Source organism: Cervus elaphus, chromosome 31 (assembly GCF_910594005.1).
Source record: "Cervus elaphus chromosome 31, mCerEla1.1, whole genome shotgun sequence".
NCBI classification, from domain to species: Eukaryota; Metazoa; Chordata; class Mammalia; order Artiodactyla; family Cervidae; genus Cervus; species Cervus elaphus.
In genome coordinates, this window is record NC_057845.1 from 44,585,144 (window position 1) to 44,599,992 (window position 14,849).

At 40.0% G+C, this 14,849-nt stretch overlaps 1 protein-coding gene across 1 annotated transcript in view; it reads right to left on the bottom strand.

The window, feature by feature from the left end:
• Positions 1-846: 846 nt before the first annotated feature.
• Positions 847-14,849, bottom strand: part of IMPG2 (interphotoreceptor matrix proteoglycan 2) — a 70,787-nt gene continuing 56,784 nt past the window's right edge. Inside the window, exons 14-19 of the mRNA XM_043893182.1 lie at positions 14,143-14,362; positions 7,429-7,639; positions 5,719-5,907; positions 3,574-3,775; positions 2,983-3,062; positions 847-1,170 (exon numbers count right to left, since the gene is read on the bottom strand). Coding sequence (XP_043749117.1) covers positions 1,155-1,170; positions 2,983-3,062; positions 3,574-3,775; positions 5,719-5,907; positions 7,429-7,639; positions 14,143-14,362 — 918 coding nt within the window. The 3' untranslated portion in view covers positions 847-1,154. The remainder of the gene's footprint in view (positions 1,171-2,982; positions 3,063-3,573; positions 3,776-5,718; positions 5,908-7,428; positions 7,640-14,142; positions 14,363-14,849) is intronic.

Below are 14,849 nucleotides of genomic sequence, written 5' to 3' on the forward strand. Positions count from 1 at the left end.
CTTAATATTTTAGTTAGGTGAATGTCTGACCATAAACTGTGTTAAAACTACTTCAAGAGATTTTCATTCCACCTGAACTAACATGCTACAAATATTCAGCTATTAAGCTTACTGCCTCCGTTAAGAGTCTCACCTTGTCTTCCTGCTGTGAAACCTGAGGCACATTTATGAAGAGACACCCTCAGAGACTCAGAAGCAGATAGCAAATATATCCCCAATTCCCAGACCCAGCTTTTTCCTTATAGAAAACTTTCCAGAATTCACACAGTTTTGATTCCCTTTAAATATAGCTTCCCATCACTTCATAGCAAATAAATGGGGAAACAGTGGAAACAGTGGCAGACTTTATTTTTTTGGGCTCCAAAATCACTGCAGATGGTGACTGCGGCCATGAAATTAAAAGATGCTGGCTCCTTGGAAGAAAAACTATGACTAGCCTAGACAGAATATTAAAAAGCAGAGACATTACTTTGCCAACAAAGGTCCATCTAGTCAAAGCTATGGTTTTTTTCAGTAGTCATGTATGGATGTGAAAGTTGAACTATAAAGAAAGCTGAGCACTGAAGAATTGATGCTTTTAAACTGTGGTGTTGGAGTAGACTCTTGAGAGTCCCTTGGACTGCAAGGAGATCCAACCAGTCCATCCTAAAGGAAAATCAGTCCTGGATATTCATTGGAAGGATTGATGCTGAAGCTAAAACTCCAATACTTTGGCCACCTGATGTGAAGAACTGACTCAATTTGAAAAGACTGTGATGCTGGGAAAGATTGAAGGCAGGAGGAGAAGGGGACAACAGAGGGTGAGATGGTTGGATGGCATCACCTACTCAATGGACATGACTTCGAGTAGACTCCAGGAGTTGGTGATGGACAGGGAGGCCTGGCGTGCTGCAGTCCATGGGGTCACAAAGAGTCAGACACAACTGAGCGACTGAACTGAAATACAGTTTTTGGTCTTTGCAGATATAAATACCATCACATCTCTGGCCAAATTCTAAAATTTTAAACTAGAAAAAAATTTTGAGTCCCAAATTTAGCTTTTTAATAGAAAACTCTTCTTTCAACAGAGTTCCAAATCCAGGTTAATTAATATGATGCAATGAGCGATCTCCATCTTCTCTAGGCTTCTAATCAGTTGCAAATACGAGTTTTGATTAAAGCTCTTCCCTGCTATGAAACAAAGAGCAATTAGTTGAAAAAAGCTAAAATGTACTGAAATGCACTTTGTTGAAATGTACTGTCAAACTATATTCCTAAAATTACCAATTCCTTCTTTGCAGGAAAGCTGTTCTGTGCTTTGCTAAAAAAAAAAAAAAAATCCAGTCTACAGAGACTATGTAATATTTTTACTAAATCCTAAACCAAGTCCATTAATATTTTCATGAGCTACTGGTAGATGAAAACTCCAGATTACATGAAAACTGAAAATGTACTGATCATGTCCCTAACATTTTTTCAATGCTGTCTCCCGACTTTGTACAATCCCCTTAGGGTTATAGTGTCTGTGTGAACATTCTTTTGTTTCACTGGATCTTGTTTAACTCTTCTTTGTTATATGATTTTTTTTCATATATTTTAATGCCAAACAGTTTACCAGAAGAAAGTGAAGCATGTAGTCAATCTGCCTGTCCCTAACTAAGGTCTCCTGGTTCCTCTCTTGGGATTTCTTAGCCTAGATGAGATACATTTTTAATTCAGGAAATACAGATGGCTCTGAGGGGCTTATAAAAGGGTCTTAGGAAAGATTAAAAAAAAATCAGTCATGTTCTTTCTATTGGATACCACTGAAGTTGTGCCATAGGTCACCTACTGGCTGGAGACACAGAGATTAGCGGATATCCTGGACTAAAAGGCAGAATCCTATTAATACTGCTTTGACAGCACTCAAGCAAGGTCTGCAGTAACTCCCTTTGGCCAAGTCAGATCTTCAGAGAGTTTTCTTCTTAAAGGAGTATCTACCATGTATGTGGAACTAGAAAAGCATCTTCTTTAGTTTCCTTTGGTGTCAATCCATCCATTTCTATCAGAGGAACCATGAGTGAGGGGCTGCCTGTCAAAGAAAGGGGATTTGGGGCAAAGGGGCAGAGGCTCCAACCAGAGCCACATGTGTGATTGATCCTTTATCAGTTTCTTCTATAAGCAGGCATGAATTGCTCTAGTTTTTCTCTTCTAAAAGCCAGGTGCCATTATCTGGCCTGGGTGAGACCCATCCATGAGGAAGCACCTTTGCAAGGGCAGCTGTAGGACCAAATATCAAAACCAAATAATAATCCCACCCACTACACTCAGTTAATCTACACTCAGTAATTAGTCAGTTAATTAACACTCGGTTAATCTATAAATGGTCTCTTTACAGGGTACTGTATTTTTATAACCTACAACTTGTTATAGATCCTCAGATGCAAAGGGAAGACCAAAAAACTATGGACACTTGCCCAAAATGTATGCTGAAAAAACTAATGGAAAAAGACATACTGAAAAGTAAGGGAAGTTGAAAGAAGCAAGAAGACACACTTCAGTGAGACCTGCCTCATTCAAAGTATACCTAAAAGTATCTACGGAGATAGAAAAGCAAGTATATGCTAAAATATGTGAGAATTTATGGCTATTCAAACAGGTGACTCTATGTTAATAAGAGAAAATATGATACAGCAAGGAAGCTCTAGTCCAGAACACAGAGTGTCTTTGCTTTCCATCTTCACTGGCACTTGCTGTCATTGTGAGCTTGAGTAAGACTCTCCATTTCTTTGAGGTTTCCTTTCCTCGCTCATAAAACTTAAATAAGAAACATTCAACGTGTAAAGGCACTAGAAGGAATAACTGCAGAATCAGAGTGGATGTGGATTAACTGTGAAGAACTCAACAACGCTAGTTACCAACAAAACCCCCGTCATATAGACAGAAATTATGTATTCACACTCATGGCCCTCCTGTAAGGCAAACTGTTTAGAATCTGGTGCGGGTACGCTCTTAAATGCTTACATTTGATGTTCTCTGACAAAAGCTGCAAACTCAGGATCCCTGGCATACAGTTCCAAAATTCTCATTCTTTCTTGAATTTCCTTTAAGGGAGGAAGGAAGGAAGAAGAAAAAAAAAAAAAGCCATCACTGCATTAAAAAAAATTTTAATGGAGTTTTAAAAAAGAGGTGTAATTCTTATCAGAGACCATAGCTTTCTGGACGGTACAGGAGAGAGTTTCAGAAAACAGCAAACTTTTCAAAAAAAAAAGCGGAAGTTGTGGCTACTACATGAACTGCTCTGAATAACTCAGACATATATTTCTAAGGAGTGAAGGGAGGTAGGAGACATTTACTAATAATGATACAAGAATCACTGGGCAGGAAATACGATACAACTCAGAACTATATCCTGGCTACATATCACATTGACTGGGAGGTATCATGAGGAAAAAAAAAAACTAATCATGAAATAATTTTCATTCTTTCTTGAAGCCTAAGTATACACACGTGCACACACACACACACACACATACCAGCAGAGAGAGACACACACACACACATACACACACACACACACCAGCAGAGCCACAACAGAAAAACCAAGCTTCCTACCTCTCTGGAAAGGTCACTGCTCTCATACATCTGTCTGATCTCCTCCCTGCTCAGACCAGCGATCACCTCTCTGTCTGCGGAGCTGTAGAAGGGCCGCGGAGGGTAGGGGCCCTCATACCGCTCGAGGTCAGACTCGTAACTCTCAAATACGGGGTTGTGCTTCACGGCACTTTCTACGGATGAGAGGCCATCAGGCTGCCTGCTGGAGCCACAGAAAGAAAAGCATAATTGATTCAGGTTCTTTTCTGGATGCTCAACTTATCTAGGAGACTATTTACCTGGAACAAAATTCCTGTTGAGGAAGAAAAAGAGACGAATTGGATACAAATGGGAAGGGAGTGACTGCGGAAAAGATCCAGATCAATCTCAAATATTATTTACCAACTTGTTATCACTATAATCTCCTCAACTACCTGGCAAGTGTCCTGTGGGCCTGTTCCTTGTCTCTTTAATTTTTATTTGCCCTAAAGTCCCTGGTACCTAATGAATGTTGATGGGGAACTATGTCTGCTAAGAGCGTTTCATTAGTATTAATGGAAATATTAAATTTTGAGGAATATTAAATACTAAGCATTTCATTAAAATTAGTGGGAATGGCATCATTCTTCCCAGTACAGACAAATTAAAAATCAGTGTGTAAGTACTATTCAGCCTTAAAAAGGAATGCATTTGAGTCAGTCCTAATGAGGTGGATGAACACAGTGCCTCTTACCCAAGGGTGATGTAAGTCAGAAAGAGAAAAACAAATGTTGTACACTAACGCATGTATGTGGACTCTAGAAAGATGGTACTGATGGACCTATCTGTGGAGTATCAATGCAGACACAGACCTTGAGAACTGATTTAGGGACACGGCTGGGGGGGAGGGGGAGGAGACGGTGGTATATATGGAGAGAGTACCATGGAAACACACATTACCATCTGTAAAATAACCAACGGGAATCTGTTGTATGACTCAGGGAACGTGAGTTGCAGCTCGGCAACAAACTACAGGGGTAGGATGGAGGGGGGAGCGGGGAGGGATGTTCAAGTGGAAGGAGACATGGGCAGACCTGTGGCTGATTCATGTTCATGTTTAGTAGACACCAACACACACTACTGTAAAGTAATTATCCTTCAATTAAAAATAAATAAAAATTTAAAAAAATCTGTGTAACCACACAAAGAAAGTAACAGAAACAAAAACTCATGGGGGAATGGGCTTTAATTAAATTCAATTCAGGTCTACAACTATTTACTGAGCACTGATTATGTGCCTAGGAATTTTCCAGATGCTGACAATACAAAGAATTTGTTTGACTCTCTCTAGAACAAAATCATGGTCCAATGAGAAGTCAGAACCAATGAAAAATATAAGAATGATAACAGAGTTATGTTCTGGGTGCTATAGGAAACTAGAAGCGGTGCCTCCTCAGCCAAGCCAGAGGGTGAGTGAAGGGAACCTAGACAGAAAGCAGAGCTGGAAGCACAGAAGCAAAGTACAGCCAGTGACTGTGATCACTTTACACCAAAAGGTCCTTGGATCGCTAGTCTAGCAAGTAGAATAGGTTTTACCTCCTCTATTAATGAACCTATACTTAACTAAAATGAGAATCAGATTCCATTTCTTGTCAGACTCTTACCTGGATGTAAAGTCTGCCTAATTACCACTGGAATGAGCCAAAGGGGAACAAACTAACAGATTCGGTCCTCACACAGGCCTCACCTTATCTCCATCACCCTTCCAACCCCTCCTGCACCGTGAAATAGGCAGTCTGGCCCCACTCAGGGATGCCATTCTTTCGTTGTGCGGTGAGATTCATGCATGCCTCTCTGTTCATTCAACTGGCTAGAAAGTTTTCCATCCACCTCCTGCAGCAAACATCTACTCTTCTATCCAGTCAAATACGATAACCATCATCAAAACATCTAAGCCGACCTCCCCGAGGCAAAACAGATTCATTACTCATCTAGGCATTCTAGCAGGTTGTTCAAACTGTTGCTTATGTTTGCTTCCAGACTGACACCCTCTGAGGACAGGGACCATGTCTCTTCTCAACTTATAGCCCCCTCCCCTCCATTCAGATCCCTTCCAGTACTCAGGACACAGAAAGTACAAAATAAAGGAATATTTTATTCCGTCAGAGAGCAACTGTCGTTATTTACCTGGAGGATCTCTCTCTTTCCCTCCTAACATACTGAGCTTGAAGAGCCTTGATGATGAAGAAGACCACAGCAGAAGAAACGAGGACAAGTCCAACCATGGAGGCAATGGTGACGCCGATCACCAAGGGCTCAGACACAAACTCTTCGCAGTGCTCGCCACGATACCACCAGTTCTCACCCACCCGGCACCTGGAACAAGACGTGACCAAGCCCCAGATGAAATCACTCTGTTGAAAGTAACATTAACAGCAGAACCTTCGGTGGGACGGAGCACAGGGAGAGAGAGAAATGCTGACCACAGGAATCTGCAGTAAAGAGGTGAGTAAGATTAAAGCTGTGCATAATGCCTGGCACAGACTCAGGAGGTCCTCCATGACTACCTGTAAAGACTGATAAAAGACTAACCAGACTCATAGAAAGTAGTCTAGTCAACTCTGTTGTTTATGGACAATGAAAACCAGGCCCGTTTTCGATAAAGGAAAAAAATTGGAGTTAGATCACACAATTTGTCAGCAACAGAGCTGGTCTAGAACCCAGGTCCCCAGACTCCTCACATCCTTCCACCACACTGCAGAGATCCTCCAAACTCCAAGGCCACACGCTATGCAAAAGCATCCTCAATTCCCCGAGCAGCAATCACTGCTTTATAAAATCAGATTCATTTCTCTGAAAATGAAGAGACTATTTTTCCTCTTAGTTTTAAAGCCAAACTTTACATACAGAAAATCTGAATCATTTCCACCTATTTCCTCTGCTTTTGACATCAATGGCAACATTTTCCCCTTTTGAAATTCACAGATTGTCCTCTTACTGAGGTCCCCCCGCCTCACCCCCAGCTTGTTCTCAGCATCCTCTCCTTCACATGTTGTGACTTTGGTTGGATGTGGTGGGGAGGATGATTGGTTCTGCTCTGTTTAAGTAGAGTGATTGGGGAAGTCTACCTCAATCTGCTCATCTGTCTGGTATATTTTCTTTGGCTCTACCTTTAAAAAATAGAAATTAGATACTTAAAATACCACAACTTTAAATACTTGCTATTCTTTATTTTTGAATACTCATTTTGACCAAGAGCAGACCAAAGCTGTTAAAAGCATAATTCAAATAGAACAATAAAACTCCTCTGTTTCGGATACAGTATAAAGTGTTGATTATATACGGAAACCCAATTTGAGCAGCAGTTGCCTTGTTTCACAACTAAGAACCATTATACAAAGACCTCCAACTACTCTAGTACTCTCCAGAGGACACCAGGCAATGTTTTTCTTACAGCTTCGTAGGAACATAAGATAAAATAACCCATTGAACTGGGTATAATTCAGGCCTTTTAACTGATTCAGTCTTCACATGTGAACTAGATGGCACCCATCTGGTAGCTCAGCTGGGAAAAAATCTGCCTGCAGTGCCGGAGACCTGGGTTCGATCCCTGGGTCAGGAAGAAGAAGGAAATGGAGAAGGAAATGGCAACCCACTCCAGTATTCTTGCCTGGAAGAACAAGAATCCCATGAACAGAGGAGCCTGGCGGGATACTGTCCATGGGGTCACAGGAGTCGGACATGACTTAGCAGCTAAACCACTGCCACATCTGTTACCTAGATATAACTTCTATAATAAAAATTGTTGTGATCATCCTAACATCATAGGCACCGGTTTCTTTCTTCAGAGGAAGTATCTCTAACCTTATGAAGCCAAAATCTCTACCTACGACATACCTACAAATGGCCCCTTGTCCAGGCATGATGTCACACTTCCCATCATTCAAGCAGAAGTTGGGCTGTAGGTCACAGAGACTCTGACAGGGCAGCTCTTCCACACTCAGGTACCCAGGGTAGCATCTGCACTCTGCCTCTCCACTCCAGGGATTGACCAAACACTCAGAAAATTCATTGCATGCTTGAAACTTGCAAGGGTTGGCCTGATCACCTAAAATACCAAACAAACCAGAGAATGGTATGAGGAAAGGCAAAACATAGGAATTGGGGTATAAGAAGCCCCTCCAATAAGGGTCCCCCATCCAAAGTACCATGGGATAATCCCCTTCCTGAATCACTGAAATATATCACCACCCACACCACAGAAAGTTTCTGATTAACCCTTGATTGATGATAGCTTTTGTCAAATTTCTTTGAAACACAGAGCCAAACTATAGAATCCAGTGACCTGGGCGAGCCTTGACCTGTTTTATATAGGAATCATGTAGAAGATTTAAAATCTATGAATTATAGGTCTAAATTAAACAGTTTTCACGTACCATTCATTTCCACCAACCCTATCCTGTTATCGTGGTCCTCTACTCCACATGTGAGGCTGCATATTCTACTCTTACCCTCACCTCACTGAGAACATGGGATGGAGAGACAGAATATAGAGAAGAACTGGTCCTCAGGGATGAGTAAAGCCCAAAAAGAGCAGTCTAAGAACACTTGAGATTTGTGAAAGTTAATATCATAAAAACATATCAGCCCCACATCTCCTCAGGCCATTCTCAACAGTATTTTGGCTTTAGTAATTCCATTTTCTATTCATGGGATGAGAGAAAGTGACATTTAAAAAAATTATTTAGGACAAAAAACAGTCAAAAATGATATAGGAACCGACCATAGATGGGCCTTCCATCCTATCATGGTAAAACTGCATGTTCTTCACTGGTGAATGGCAATCTCTGAATCACAAACAGGCAAATGGTAATGAAGATATCACAAAGAGAAGAAATCACTGGAAACGATCCATGAACTCATCTACATGAAAAAGCATCAGGTTTAGCTAGAAGATGAAGGGAAGGTTGAAAAACAAAAAGCATAGTCTCTCAGTTTCCAGGTAAATTAATATTGCTTTGAGAATCAATAACTTACGTGCTGCTGTGAAAATTCAAGACATTTAGCATGAATCTGTGACCTTGGAATTTGTAGGTTCTCTACAACTACTCTTTCTTGGCCCTGTGTAGGAATGAGAGGGGAGGTACTGGGTTAAATAGTGTCCCCTGAAAATTCATGTCCACCTGGAACCTCAGAATATGACTTTGTTTGGAAACAGGGTCTTTGCAAATGCAATCAAGTTAAGATGAAGTCATACTGGATTAGGTTACCCAAAGTCCAATACCTGGTGTCCTTATAAAACGAGGGAAATTTGGACACAAGGACACAGACACACAGGAAAGAAGACTATATAAAGACAGAAGTAGAGACTAGAGTGATGCATCTACAAGTCAAAGAATGTCAAAGATTGCTGGCAAACACCAGCGGCTAGGAAGAAGTAAGATAGGCTTCTTTCTTAGAACTTTCAGAGGGGACATGGCTCTACCAACATCTTGATTTGCATTTCTAGCCTCAACAACTGTGACAGAGTAAAGTTCTGCTGTTAGAAGCCACCCAATTTTAATCTTCTGTCACAGAAGTCCTAGGAAACTAATACAGAGGACCAAAACCAAAATGCTCAAAGAACAAGAAGAGTATAGAAACACACTGACAGACGGCAGTTTTTACAAGGGGACTACACAGCAGGATTCCACTGTGTATTTCCAAAGTCTTCACATCTGGGTCCTCATGTTCATTTTGCGGCTTTGTAATCAAAAAGTAATCTAATCCTGGCCTAGGCTGAAATCTGTCCCTGTGAAGGACAGAAGGGTATCTAGGGGGTGGTAAGGATAGTATTGAACATTTCACGCAGGGATGGGAACAATAAAGAACAGAAACGGTAAGGACCTAACAGAAACAGAAGAGATAAGAAGAGGTAGCAAGAATACACAGGAGAACTATACTAAAAAGGTCTTAATAAACCAGATAACCTCAATGGTGTGGTCACTCATCTAGAGTCAGACACCCTGGAGCATGAAGTCAAGTGAGCCTTAGGAAGCATTACTACAAAGTTAGTGGAGATGATGGAATTCCAGCTGAGCTTGAGCTATTTCAAATCCTAAAAGATGATGCTATTAAAGAAATGTACTCAATATGCCATCAAATTTGGAAAACTCAGCAGCAGTCACGGGACTGGAAAAGGTCCTTTTTCACTTCAATCCCAAAGAAGGGCAATGTCAAACAATGTTCAAACTACTGTACAATTGCTCTCATTTCACAGGCTAGCAATGTTATGCTCAAAATCCTTCAAGCTAGGATTCAGCAGTACATGAACTGAGAACTTCCAGATGATCAAGCTGGGTTTAGGAAAGGCAGAGGAACCAGAGATCAAATTGCCAACATTTGTTGGATCACGGAGAAAGCAAAGGAGTTTCAGAAAAACATCTACTTCTGCTTCATTGATTATGCTAAAGTTTTTGACTTTGTGGATCAGAACAAACTGGAAAATTTTTAAAGAAACAGGAGTACTAGACAACCTTACCTGTCTCCTGAGAAACCTGTATAACCTATATGTAGGTCAAGAAGCAACAGTTATAACTGGACATGGAACAATACACTGACTCAAAATTGGGAAAGGAGTACAACAAGGCTGTATATTGTTACCCTGTTTATTTAACTTATATGCAGAGCATATGATGTGAAATGCCAGGTTGGATGAATCACAAGTTGGAATCAAGTTTGCTGGGAGAAATACCAACAACCTTTGATATGCAGATAATACCACTAATGGCAGAAAGTGAAGAGGAACTAAAGAACCTCTTGATGAGGGTGAAAGATGAGAGTGAAAAAGCTGGCCTAAAACTCAACATTAAAAAACTAAGATCATGGGATCTGATCCCATCACCTCATGGCAAATAGAAGGGGAAAAGTGGAAGCAGTGATAGATTTTATTTTCTTGGGCTCCAAAATCACTGCAGATGGTGACTACAACCATGAAATTAAAAGACACTTGCTCCATGAAAGGAAAGCTATGACAGGTCTAGATAGCATATTAAAAAGCAGACATCACCTTGCCAGCAAAGGTCCATATAGTCAAAGCTATGGTTTGTCCAGTTTTCATGTATGGATGTGAGGGTTGGACCATAAAGAAGGCTGAGCACCAAAGAACTGATGCTTTCGAACTGTAATACTGGTGGAGACTCTTGAGAGTCCTTTGGACTACATGATCAAACCAGTCAATCCTAAAGAAAATCAACCCTAAATATTCACTGGAAGGACTTTTGCTGAAGCTAAAGCTCCAATACTTTGGCCACCTGATGTGAAGAGCAGACTCACTGGAAAAGACCCTGATCCTGGGAAAGACTGAAGGCAAAAGGAGAAGGGGGTGGCAGAGGATGAGATGGTTAGATTTCATCACCGATTCAATGGACATGAATTTGAGCAGACTCTGGGAGATAGTGGAGGACAGAGGAGCCTGATGTCCACGGGGTCCCAAAGAGTTGGACTCGACTTAGCAACTGAACAACAAAGGATGGTATTGCACATTTGCCCTTTGTTGATGGAAGCTCAAGAATTTCTGAGACACTATATGTGAAAATAAATTAAGCAAGAGACAAGTCAATCTTATCTTTAGCCAATCTTGAGATAAAACAATATTTTAATCTGAAACCTTTTAGCTAAAAAATGTATGTGTAATAGGAAAATTCTATTTAAAATTTCTAAAACTCTGTGACCATTCTGTGGGTGTAGGTGAGTGCCTAGGGAAAGGAAAAATAGAATCCAGAAGGGGAAAAGGATAAATGTTGCCCCCTTTTATTTCCAATCAAGGAGAGAGACTGAGACCAATATTTTAATCATGCAAATAAGAGATTAGCATTTTAAAGTCTCTTTCTAGCCTTTTGTGCAGATTAAAGGTAGAGAATGTTCAGAATGGATAGCTCTCCATTGGGAAGAATATTTAATGACTTTATGGGAAAACAGAGGGAGACTTGGAGCTATGCTTGAGATAGGAGACAGGGATCTAAATTGTAGAATGAATTACATTCTGGTTTTCCAGGGACAAGCAAAGAGAAGGATTGATGGGTCCCAGAAAATGGGAGTAGAGGAAATATGAAGAAGGTCTGGAAAAATAGCCAGAGGTGCCAGAGTAATGTAGTAGTTGACTCTGTCCTGGAGGAAAACCTGGCTGTTAAAAAGACACCTTTGAAAGGGTGGCTGAGAAATTTTGGGATATTTATACCTAACAGTAATATTTTTTTAACCCATTTTCTATACTATGACCAAAAGTCTTCTATCACCCTCATATCATCAGCAAATATCTGATGGAATCAACTGCCTTGTGTTGAGGGTATTTTGGGAAAATAAAATATGGGACTGTGATCTGTGTTGGATTAACATAAAGAACCACCAAAAGGGTCAAAGCAAATGGTAAGATTGGAAATTCAACAGAAAAAACTCAAAGCTGGAGATATCCCTGATAATTCCTAGAGATGTTAGGGCTTGGAGGGCCTAGGATGCAGGTTTTACACTGCACATGGTGAGGATGAATGCAAATTCATTTGACTATTAAGGAAAAAGGTGGTTCTATAAACCTGGATGACTTGGCATACATCTGACATGTGAGTTACATACAAAACTGAAGTAAATGTACTTATTTATATACTTCTCTTCAAAAAGAAGTGGGTAGACTTTTGCAAAAGCTTTATAAATCATCACTGCTTGCATTTATACGTCTAGTCAAATGTTTTATATATGCTATTTGTTTAATCCTTAGAATGGCCCCATGAAATATTAGCCAAGTAATATTATCCCGTTTGCTATATAAGGGAGTAAGGCTCAGAGATAAAACAGCTCATCCAGGATCACACAAAGGATAAATGGCAGAGCAGAGGCAAGAAACCAGGTCTTCCAAATTATAATTAATTGCTTCTTCCACTACACCACAGGACCACATGGCAAAAATGTGCAAATGTCCTTAAAGAACTCAAGTGGCAGGAGATGTGGATACAGGAGAATTAGCTAAATCATTTTCCTCACTTTCAATGAATAATGGTCCTTCACGGATTTCAAAGGAAAGAATGTTTGCTTCTTTCCCGGTTCAAGAATAGGGCTGGCTTCCAAACCAGTTTGAGAGTAAAAGGCACTGGAGAAATTCAAACCCAGACATTCCATCTTACTCCTACTCAAAACCAAGCTCCTCTGGTATGCAGAAGGTGAAAAAGAAAAAAGTTTGAGCATCCACCAGTATTCTCTGCATCCAAGTCTTTCAAATAAAAACAATGGTTCATTTCATTCATTCACAGTACTTTTGAGTACCTTCTATATGCAGAGGTTTTGGCTACAAAGTGGCTAATTACACAGACGAAGTCTCAGTTTGTGTGGATAGTTCCACTGGGAAAAATAGCTATTAAGCAACTATGTGCATAAATTAGCATGATCACAATAGTTATAAATTCTACAGAGGGAGGAGAACCAGTCTAGATTATGGATGAATCAGTGAGTCTTGAGGAAGAGACATTTGAACTGAGGCATAAAGGATAAGCAGAAGTCAGCCAAGAGGGGAAAGAGATTCAGGCAAAGAAGACAGAGTGTGCAAAGGTTTCAAGACAAGAAAAGTTTTGGGAATCAAAATAAGCTAGTCTGAGTAGAACACAGTGAGTAAAAAAGTTCGTTTCACTGGGTGATATTGGGGAAGAAGATAGGAACCAGGTAGCCACTGAAAGTATTTTAAGCAGGAAAGTGAAATAATCTGATCAATGCTCTAGAAAGAGTGCCCTGGTTGCTGTCTGAAAAACAAACGGGAGGGAGGGAAACAAGTGAGATTGTTGGGAAACTGGTCCAAATGAAAGATGATGATGGTTTGGCCTAAAGAAGGAGCAGTGAAGGCAGAGAAAAACACATAGATCTGAGATATCTAGAATTCAGAATCAATGTAAGTTTAGTGAGTGACTAAAAGTGAGGGGTGATGGAAACTGAGGTATCAGAGTGACTTTCTAGGTATCTGGCTTCAGAGGCGGAGTGGATATAATTTCCATTTAACAATAGAGACAAGCTGAGATGAGAAGATTTAGTTGGAAGGTACAAAGAGATGGAAAACAAGGGCTCAGTCTTAGCTTAAAGGCTTAATCTAAGCTTGATATACATAGAATATATCCAAGTTGAGATCATCAACTATGTAGTTAGATACAGATTCTGGAGCTCAGAAAATAAGCCTGACTTGCATATAAAAATGTAAAGAGTTATTGACATTTTTAGACTTACAATAATGGAAATAGATAAAACAACACAGGAGAATAACACAGAAGGCAAGAGAGTTCACATCTAATAGGCTTCACAACATACAGAGGTAGCAAGAACACATTCAATGGGTAAGTAAAAGACAGAAAAAGATGGAGCAGGTAGAAAACAAAATGGGAGCTAAATAAAGGCAGCATGTGGGACAATCCTTCTGAAAAGAGAATGATCCTGACATCCTTGGAAAAGATAATTTACTATCAAAATGCGGCAAATTTGCCTGACTTAGTCCTCTTTTACCTGTAAGTACTGAACTTACCCGATTCAGTGTGGAAGAAAATACACAAGAATAATAATTAGGTTCTACTATGAAACCAAGATAGTATTCAATATCATTACCTGATTCCACATCAAGGGAGTATTTGTCAATAGCCAAGTTCATGGTTTGGTAGGCAGTAGTGCAAAAGTCCTCCAAAATCACGTAGACAGCATTGGTGACGTTAGGAAGGACAGACCTGGTGAACTTCATTCGGCTGTTCACCACAATACTGCCATTTCTGAAGTTCAGGATTTCTAAATTTTGGAATCCAGTGAGATTTGATTGGAGATAGGGAACCAGCTACAATACATGTAAAGTGGTCAGTTTACTGACAAAGTTTTACATTTTGTTCAATACACCAAAAACAAAGAAAAACGAACCTCTCCACTTTTCCAAACTGTATTCTGTTTACATTATTTAAATTGTTCATCAACAAAAGTACGAATTGTGAATTATTTGAGTCATGAGGTTATCAGTTATTTAGGAAACCCATGGAACTCACAGTTTTAGCCACCAGAGAGTTTATTCTGTTTCACTAAAGGATCGTGACAGTGAAAGCGTTATAGGTACCTACAAAGCACCGATCTCACAATAAAATGTGAAAATAAAGCTTAAACTTGCTTCAATCCTAGAAATTATGGAATAAAAAATCCAGTATCTAAGTTGTCATATCACCATTATGCATTATGCATATCATACATTTTTTTGTATCCACCTGTCTCTGTTTTCCTACCAACCCTAGGGCATTACACTATTTGGAAATGATAGGAAATGAAAGTCCACAGCA